Source organism: Bubalus kerabau, chromosome 20, assembly GCF_029407905.1.
Source record: "Bubalus kerabau isolate K-KA32 ecotype Philippines breed swamp buffalo chromosome 20, PCC_UOA_SB_1v2, whole genome shotgun sequence".
Taxonomy (NCBI): domain Eukaryota; kingdom Metazoa; phylum Chordata; class Mammalia; order Artiodactyla; family Bovidae; genus Bubalus; species Bubalus kerabau.
This window is the reverse complement of record NC_073643.1, coordinates 22,738,427-22,748,391: the sequence shown is the minus strand read 5'-3', so window position 1 is coordinate 22,748,391 and position 9,965 is coordinate 22,738,427. Positions and strand designations below refer to the sequence as shown.

General features: G+C 46.0%; 1 protein-coding gene across 1 annotated transcript in view; it reads left to right on the top strand.

Annotated features, from left to right (window-relative positions):
- The first annotated feature begins 1,176 nt into the window (after window positions 1-1,176).
- Window positions 1,177-9,965, top strand: part of LOC129635521 (uncharacterized) — a 410,165-nt gene continuing 401,376 nt past the window's right edge. Inside the window, exons 1-3 of the mRNA XM_055558589.1 lie at window positions 1,177-1,208; window positions 1,395-1,431; window positions 1,606-1,710. Of these exons, the coding sequence (XP_055414564.1) occupies window positions 1,177-1,208; window positions 1,395-1,431; window positions 1,606-1,710 (174 nt within the window). The remainder of the gene's footprint in view (window positions 1,209-1,394; window positions 1,432-1,605; window positions 1,711-9,965) is intronic.

Sequence of the window (9,965 nt, the reverse complement as noted above, 5' to 3'; positions counted from 1 at the left end):
CTAAGGTTAGAGGGTGATCTGTGCAGAAACAGACTTAAAGGATTACCAGTTCTCCTGGTTTATCTGAACTAAGGGTATTTCTGGGATTTAGCTATTCGAGCATGAAGATTGGGGCAGTCCCAGGCAAACTGGGCTGGTTGGTCACCCTGGACTTCCTTGGATGCCACTGAAAAGCCAGATGCAAAAAAAGAACGTGTCTTCAGAGATCTGAAGCTCTTGTTCTCTCTCTAGCTGAGGTTTGGCTTAAGGACCAGGACTGTGTGATGCTTGAAAAGAAGCACATAGGTTGGTTGAAAAGGAACTTCTCGATTGTGATATAAGCCAGAGAGTAAGAAGGTACTTACTGTCTTATACAATATTGTGGCCACCAGCCACATGCAGCTATTGCTTGGAACGTGACAGGTTGTAATTACAAACTATACCCTGGATTTCTAAGATGTATTAATAATACCAAAAAGGGCTTCCCAGGTGGCTCAGTGGTAAAGAATCCACCTGCCAATGCAGAAGACCCCGGTTTGATCCCTGGGTTGGGAAGATCCCCTGGAGGAGAGCATGGTAACCCACTCCAGTATTCTTGCCTGGAGAACCCCATGGACAGAGGAGTCTGGCAGGCTATCATTTTCATAGGGTGGCAAAGAGACAGACACAACTTAGTGACTGAGCATGAATATGAAAACCAAACAAGAAGGAGTTTAATATATCACTGAAACTGAAGTCTCTCAGTCGTGTCCGCCTCTTTGCGATCCCATGCACTGTAGCCTACCAGGCTCCTTAGTCCATGGAATTTTCCAGGCAAGAGTACTGGAGTGGGCTGCCATTTCCTTCTCCAGGGGATCTTCCCATTAATAGTTTTTATATTGATTACTTGATAAAACGATAATATTTGGGATATGTTAGCTTAAATACTACAGCTTATTCAATTTCCAAAAAAGGCAGTAGCATAGCAAGATTTTTTTCTTTTCTCCACCGATAGCCGAAAAATCACTGATGCTTGCATGGATTGGTTTCTGTGGGGAACCATGAGACCAGGGAAAAACAGGACCCAGGAGAGTCTGAGATCCTGAGATCCCAGGAACTCCTGCAGATCCTCTGTGAAGCCATCTTGAGATCAGCAAGTTCTGCATCGGAGCTCTGACTCCTCAAAGCTGGACCGTGGACCGGTTGTATTGGTCTCACATGGACGCCTATCGGAGCCATAGACCCACCTGGTGAAGACCCGCCCTTCACAGCAAGGCTGCTGAAGCAGTTGAACGGGATCCCCAGGAGAGCTGAATGCACCGACGCTGTTGAGACCCTGTGGTCCAGGCTGAAATCAGTGGTTCTTACACTTCAATGGGCCTCAGAATCTCCTGAGGGGACCAATCAGGACTCAGGTCCTCCTTTTCCTATTTCAGCAAGCAGAGGTCTCTGGATGCTTCCTGGGCCCGCCAGGTGATTCTGATACACACCTTGGGCTGAAGGCTGCTGGCTTAATTACTAGATATTTGCATCAGGTGGAGGCAGACTCGACTAGTCTGAAAGTTGTGGCGGCGAGACAGGCGTGAAGCTAGAATGTAGATGTAGGTTTTTTGGCCAGTGACCTGAGCTACTGAGTTGCGACAATAGCTGACCCTACCTGCAGCAGAGAGGTCCCTGTGGTGTCAGCCAGGACTTGTGAGCCTGTCCCACCTGAAGGTCCACGTCTCTGAGAGTCATCCTTCATGGAGCGGGGTGAGTTTGCCTCTGGAGGGCTTTACTGGGAGGAGGAGGATTTGGGAAATGGAAAGGCCTGGCTTTGTTCTACTTTCTTCACCCTCCTCTGAGTTCTGGGTTGATGGACCTCGAAATCGGGCAGAATCGAAATGCTCTGGGGTATCAGGGTGGGAGGGCACAGATAACTAAACGGTTAAATGTGGTATCGTAGGATTGGCACTGGTGGGACAGCCTTTGGAGCTGTGGCCTTTGGGTTTCACCTCTGGGCCCATCTCTGGTTTGCCCTGAAGCTGTGATGTGTGGTCTCAGGCATGCTCAGGCTTGCAAACCCCTGGCACTGTCTTCACTTAAGAGTTGGCTTTCTGTCTAGGCTTTTTCCAGCCTGGAAGACTGGAGGAGTAACTCCTCAAGACAGCTCTCAAACAGTGAGAAGAGAGCCCGTGGGTAGATGCTTTAGACTATGGTTCTTTAGGGGACACTTTTGGGGTATTCAGGTCCTGGGGGAGTTGAGATTCCATTGCCTCTAGCAACCTCAATAGCACACCCTTACATTCGTGTCTCTTGCCTATTTTCCTAGCTTCATCCCCTCCCACCCTCCTGCCAACTTCCTTGGTTCATCTTCCAAATAAATCAACTGCCAATCAACCCCTGTCTCAGGCTCTGAGGGGCCCAGATCAAGACAGGAGCACACCCTGGCCCCTTTGCCTCTTTCCCCAGGCCTCTCTCACTGGTATCCCTGGACCTCCCCTCACCATTCCTTTTGGAACCAGCATCATGGGTTTCTAACCTGGCTTACAAGCTTTCCAAGTCCCTTTGTGGTATATTTCTATTTCTTGTCCGTTTGTTCAGAGTGTGACCTGCACTGTAGAGACAGGCCAGTGTGCAAGGGAGGAAGACGCTGTTATCTATTATTGGTCAAAAATGCTGACTGATGGAAGTGAGAATGTTTCCCCCACTTCTCATAGAGTGACCTCTGACCTTGCTGAACCTCCCTGAGAGGCTAAGACGTGGCACACCAACCCTCCTGCCCTCTCTCCTTCTCTGTGATGCAGTCTGGCAATTCCCCCATCTTCTCTAGCCCCCTTCCCTGTTTTCTCACATAAATCATGTCCCCTCGTAGAAATCTTGGTGCTTCTTCCCATCTTGGTGCTGCCTTTCTGAGGACCTGGACTAACACATGGGGAATTATGTCCCTGTACCCTGTCCTTTTTCATCCTCCTGGTTTTTTTTGCCTTTTGGATTTTTTTTTTTAAATAAAAAAGTGACCTGGCTCTTTCATCCATTGTCTTGGTTGCCACTTTCTGTTACTTCTTCGCTCTACTTTGACCGCCTCATCAGTATGTCCCATGACTTTGGATAATGGAGTTCCTGGTGCATTTGTTCTGGCTATAATCTCTATGCAGCTGGTGTGGGGAATGAAATCCCGTGTACAGGGTCTGTATTGAAGGTCCATCTCTCCAGCTTGGGGGGCTGTCTCCTAGGGCTTGCAGTGTGTGCATTTGTGTTGAAAGGCAATCACGAAATAGGGGGTTCTGGTTTTCTCTGTTTTGATTAGGATACACAGGGAACTAATACTATTTAAATACATGGCATAAGTGATACACTGCCCTGGGTGAGGTGGTTCACCCATTTGTTTTCATTTAATGAACATGAGCCACCATGTGATGTAGGAAGTATTATTCTCGTTTCATAGACAGGAAGACTGAGGCTTCACAATGTTTGATGACTCGTTCAAGAGCATGATTTGAGTGATTGTGTTTTAACCAAGGAGCTCTTAGTACTTAACAGATCATTCTTAGGTGGAAATTGTTCCATGGCTCACGGGTGTTATGGGAACAGAATGTTCCAGTGAATAAATGTAGAAATTGAGGAAGGGGTAGCCACAACTCGGACACATTCAAGGTTAGGATTGGCTGGGGCATCAAAAAGATCTGGTGTTGGAGCACAAATTGTGTTTTCGTTGTGTTCCTGCCTGGTTTTTAAATACAAAAGCCCTGAGGTGAGTTGAAAGATGAAGGTCTCATCTAGCTTAAAAAAAAAAAAAAAAGGCTGTATGTGTCTGGCTGATCGGAGCCAATTCTCTGTTCTCTGCACACTGGGGTTTTTAAAATGCACGATCAACCCTGTTGGCCCAGCACTGATGTTTTATTCAGTTTCATGTGGTTCTTCTGAGGCCCGCTCTATCATTAGGGGCTGTTTGCAAAGACGCCTTGTGAGAAATGATGCAATACCCAGAAAAAGGACCCTGAGTTGCTTTTTTTAATCTGCTGTAAGCAACCTCATTTGTACAGATTTGATTCCTAATGATCCTGTCCTCACTTTCATCTGCTTCCTGAGCCTGGGTCAGATAGGCAGTGAGGAAGCAATCAGATGGGAGATGCTTCATTTGTTATGAGCTTCAGCCTTCTTCAGCTGGGTCAGCGTGGGCAGGTGGAAACCAGGGCTGTTTCCTTCATTCATGGACCTTCTAGGTCTGACACTTGGGATTTCTTGTAGAAGATGGTCCTAAAAAGAATCAGAAGAAAGGGCTGCAGGTGTGGGAGGGAGGGCAAGGTTCCCTGTGGCTTAGCATGCCATGGGAGGTCCCCAGAATACGCTGCATCTGGGAGTGGTGGTTGATAGAAAAATGGAGAAGTGCTAAGTTCCAATTCTCTTTGGTTGGGTGAAGTATGGGGATGTATCTGTGAGTAGAGAAGGAAGTCTGTTTTTAGTGAAGAGACATTCTCAATTGTCTTAAGAAATTATTGTTGATCATCTATCTACCCCATCATTTGTCGTGTATTTATTTCTTTATTCAGACGTGTAATGAGCATCCCTGGGCTGTGTGCTGGCGATATAGCAGAGAAGCAGACAGGCACAGCCCTGTCTTATGGGCTCTACAGTCCAATAGATTGATGGGTTTGTGAACTGTGTCTTTGCAAGACACACAGATAAGGGTAAATAAACTCCATCTGGAGCTTGTTCTATATAGGGTAGCTTTGAAATTTAATAAGAATGCCAAGTCATCTTGAGATTATTTGCATTTAATTTGAACACATTTTAAAATTTAAATGAGGGTATGGGGGATATCCCCTCTTCAGCCACAGTAACTGGCCTAAAGGAAAGGACTTTGGTCTGGGTTGAAGCAATCCTAATTCTCCACTAGGTTTTTTTCCTACTGAATTCAAGAGAGGGAGACTCTTTCCTTGCTGGTAAACGATATAAGACCGACTACAGATCTATGTTTCTTGCTGTAGGAAGAGTGAATTCTGAGAGCTCAAAGCTGACAAATGGAGACAGACAGAAGGAGGTGATCATAGCCACGGAGGGGGCAGTGCAGAGTGGGGGTACATGGTGGGGAGTTGACATGAGCAGGAAAGGAGGAGCCTAGGAGAAGAGGAGGGAGATATGGGAGAAGAATAGAAGGGGGCGAGGGAGATGGGCTGGGGAGACAGACAGATGTGGGGTGACAGACAGATGTGGGGTGACAGACAGATGGAGGGTGTAGGTGGAGATGCAGGTATGGGAGGGAGGTGCGATTCGAGTGATTGTGTTTCAGCCAAGGAGCTCATAGTACTTAACAGATCATTCTTAGGTGGAGATTGTTCCGTGGCTTGCAGGTGTTATGGGAATAGAATGTTCAATGAATAAATGTGGAAATTGAGGAAGGGGCAGCCACGACTCTGACACATCCAAGGTCAGAGGAGGGATGGGGGCAGGGACAGAGAGAGGGACACATGAGGGAAGGGAGAGAGAGAATCTAATGGGCCGGGGTACAGAGTGGGAGGGAGAGACATAGGGACAGAAAGAGGGAAGGGGAGAGACAGAGAAGGGCAGAGGGAGAGGTTACAGGGAGGCAAAGTTAGAGGGAACCAGGAAGGGGAGGAGACACACACCAATGCAGGGACATGTACACACACACACACACACCCACAACACACACCCACAGCACACACACACACACCCATCCACCCACCCACCCACCCAGACAGAGAGGCAGACGAAGCGAGTGGGGATCCAGACCCGGAAGTCAGCCCTCCAGGCGCTCAGAGCAGGGAGTTGGGGTGGTGGAGGCTGGGGAGGGTTGGAAACACCTCCTAGAGAACTGCGTCTTGAGCAGGAGTTTGCCATGTTCTAGCCTCCCAAGTGAAGACAGGTTGCCCCAACGTGGGAAGGTCAGGACTCCCGGTGCCTCCCCATAGCTCCCCGAGGTGCACACCCTGTCTCCCAGAGGAGAAGGGGCAGCTGGACCAGGCTGGGTGGGGGCAGCTGAAGCCAGGTAGACTTGATCCTAAGAGACTTGGCCAGCCAAGTGCTAGCATTTCCGGGTCTAGGTGCTAGGCATCCCCCACACCCTGCAGAGCCCAGGGTCTGAATAAAGGCTAACTGGTCCTCATACCTCTGGCTCACAGTTCCTTTTTCCCACAGGATAACTGAAGACTGCGTTTTCAACCCAAACACCAGGAGGAGAAAGGGGTGACAAAGAATGAGATGATTGGATAACATCACTGACTCAGTGGACATAAGTTTGAGCAAACGCAGGTAGATGGTGAAGGACAGGGAAGCCTGGTGTGCTGCCGTCCATGGGGTTGCAAAGAGTCAGACACCACTGAGTGACTGAACAGTAACAACACCCCCCTTGAGTGAACCCACTGTCAACATGCAGCTGCTAAAAAAGAGAACACCCAAACCACTTCCCCTGCCTCCAAGTCCCAAATCCAAGCAGGTTTGTTGTCACTGTCTGGGCTACACAGTGATTTTCTAGTTTTCTTGTCTTTGCATTATTTTTTTTTCTTTTTTAAAATTTGTGGAATAACTCACAGTTCTTGAAATATGAGGTACAGATTGCATGTCTAATTTATTCAACTCAGCTAGAGACACTTGAGATAATTACAGTGGGGAATTCCATTTCCTGAGAAAACCTAGATGCTAAGAGGGTGATTCTGCCAGTTCTCTGTGGGACTCTGTGCCCTGTGGATGGGTGGGTGGGAAGATCACGTCATGTACCTGGTGGGATGATTTTAGCGGCTCAAGAGTCTGAGCACTCTCAGTACTTCCAGAGACATGAGCTAGATGCTATAACATGTTTTCATTTACAAAACATCTAACATATTCAGTTATATAAGGTTATTTTCATGCTTAACATTACATTTATCATCTACATTGCTGAGTTTCTAATATACAAATGTCTACTATATCTTGGATCTCGGTCACAGAGTGGAATAATGTTAAAAAATCATTTTAGTTTATTATTGTTTCTTTGCAACCTTTTGTGAAGGTCACGTATATACAGGAAAGGGCACACATCATCAATATGCAGCTCAATACAATTTTTCACTGTTTGGTTCTCAAGTGTTGCTGACCCCCGACCCCCAGATCAAGAAACAATATTGCAGGGAGCACTCCAAAAGAACCCAGGGGTCCCCAGCTCTTCCTGGACAGCCTCCTAGAGTGATCAGGTCCTGACTTCTAGCACTGTAGATTCATATTGACTTGGTCAGTAATATACTTGCAAGATGTCCATTATTTTTTGCTTGTGATTTATTTTATTTTTTAAAAAATTATTTTTAATTGGAGGATAATTACTTTACAATATTGTGTTGGTTTCTGCCATACATTAACATGGATCAGCCTTAGGTATACATATGTTCCCTCCCTCTTAAACCTCCCTCCCACCTCCCACCCCATCCCACCCCACTGGGTTGTCACGGAGTACCAAGACTTCCATTTTTTTTTTTAAAAGATGTATTTATGTTGATTGTAGCTGTGGCTTATTTATTTTCTTCACTATCTGATAGTCCCTGTGATGAGAGCAGCAGTATTTATTTATGTAAACCACCACGAATGACCATTTGGGTCTTTTTTACTGATCATAAGAAGTGCTGCTATGAGCGTTCTTATTCACAGCAGACATCATTTTGTACATTAAATCTCACCATTACTGTATTAGTCCGAGTTGTCCGGAGAATCAGAAGGATATGTGTGGTATGGCTGAGTCCCTTTGCTGTCCACCTGAAGCTATCACAACATTGTTAATAGGTTATACTCTAATACAAAATAAAAAGTTAAAAAAATTCCAATAGAAGAGTGATTCTGTGCTATGTTGTGCTTAGTTGCTCAGTTGTGTCTGACACTTTGTGACCTCATGGACTGCAGCCCGCCAGGCTCCTCTGTCCATGGTAATTCTCCAGGCAAGAATACTGGAGTGGGTTGTCATGCCCTCTTCCAGGGGATCGTCCCAACCCAGGGATTGAACCCAGGTCCTCTGAATTGCAGGTGGATTCTTTACCATCTGAGTCACCAGGGAAGCCCCAAAGTGCTTCTATGTAATACTAATTGTAAGCTTATAATCAGTAAAGTTGGCCTCTCTTGAAATTTGGGGGAAAAAAAAGGCATGTGTGTATTTCTTTTGAAGAATTGGCTTCTGTGCTTGTGGAGGCTGGCAAATCCAAAATCTGCAGGGGAGTTCAGCAGGCTGGAGACCAGTGGAAGAGTTGTGGGTTTGAATCCAAAAATGGTCTGATGGTAGAGTTTATTTTTCCTTTGGAAAGATCAGTGTTTTCCTAAGGCTTTCAACTGATTGGACAAGGCCCACCCCTATTATGGAGAGAAATCTACTTTGACTCCAAGTTGGTTGATTTAAATGGTAATCAAAACCTTTATAGAAGCATCTGGAATAACACTTGATCAAATATCCGGGCACTGTGGTCTAACCAGGTTGACACATAGTCTATACTATGATAGCTGCTTACTGAGCATCTGCTGTGTGACCTCACCTTTGCTGGGGCTGGGGTGGGTAAAAGGTGGTGGAGGAGCCCTAAATTATGAATTAGGAATAGAAAAATTTGAGGTAGAGTGAAGCCAACAGACCGAGAGATGATTGCCACTGAAAAAATAGTTTATTACTGATCTTACCCCTAAGAGGAAGGGCCTGTCCTGCCATGGAGTGTGTGTGGGGAACACAGGGAAGCACCAGGGTCAGTTGAGACAGAAGGAAAGGAAGGAACTATTGTGAAAACTTTGACACTTTGACTGTGGTTTCTGGGAAAACGAACAGGTGAGGCAGGGTAGGCAGGCTTAGAGGTGGCCCATTTAAATAATTTTCAGGGGCTCTGGGGCATCAGGGCTGTCTTCTGTTCCCTGGTACCTGAGCCTGGGGTGATCAGAGAAGTTGGCTAGTGTCCTGAAGTGAGAGAGTCCCACGTGCTCTCATGGTGGTTGGGGGTATGGGTTCTAACCTGGTTAGTTTGGCTGAGTTGGCATTCTTCACCTGTATATTTTTCTCCCTCCTAGGGTTGTTCAAAATATTTTATTCCTGCCTTTGTACCCTCAAAGAGTTACTAGAAGGTAAAGACTTTATATAAGTGAACATATTTTGTAACCAGTGAAGAGTTAGAGAGATAGAAGGTAAAATTTTTATGAAGTTATATTACAAGAATGCTACTCTGATTCAGCCTTGAAATATATAAATTCAATTTAGAGAACTTTAGAACCAGGAGAGATGTCTGGAGATCACTTGGGTCCTGTCTCTGTTCTCAAACAGGTAAAGTCCAAGACTTATTTTCTCCTGGAAGTCAGCCAGAGTCTCCCTCAGTAGCCTCGTATATTACCACACTGATGAGAAAAAGATCAATGGATGTTTATTTCACAGTGACTTTGCTTATTAAGTTACTTCTTCAGTGTACCCAGGAGAACCCTGGGGATCTGAGTGTTATTAACGAAGCCTCTGGATGTTCCTAATTTATCCACAAGATGTGGTTTGAGATCTGGCTCATTATATGTTACTGATGACCCTGGCTGGTGGTGGTGGTGTTGTTCAGTTGCTCAGTCATGTCCAACTCTGCAGCAAGCCAGGCTTCCCTGTCCTTCATCATTTCCCCTAGTCCACTCAAACTCATGTCCATCGAATTGGTGATGCCATCCAACCATCTCATCCTCTGTCATCCCCTTCTCCTCCTGCCTTCAATCTTTCCCAGCATCAGGGTCTCTTCTAATGAGTAAGTTCTTCACATCAGGTGGCCAAAGTATTGCAGTTTCAGCTTCAGGATCAATCCTTCCAATGAATATTCAGGTTGATTTCCTTTAGGATTTACTGGTTTGATCTCCTTAAAGTACAAGGGACTCTCAAGAGTCTACTCCAGCACCACAATTTGAAGGCATAAATTCTGGCTGGTGTGGTCAGTAGTAATCTCCCCAAATTCAGAGTTCTTGGCCTTTAAAAGTGGTGGAAAAGAGACCTAAGCTAAAGCTAGGGCCCCAAGTTCTAATAGTACTTAACTGCAAACTAGCCTGTT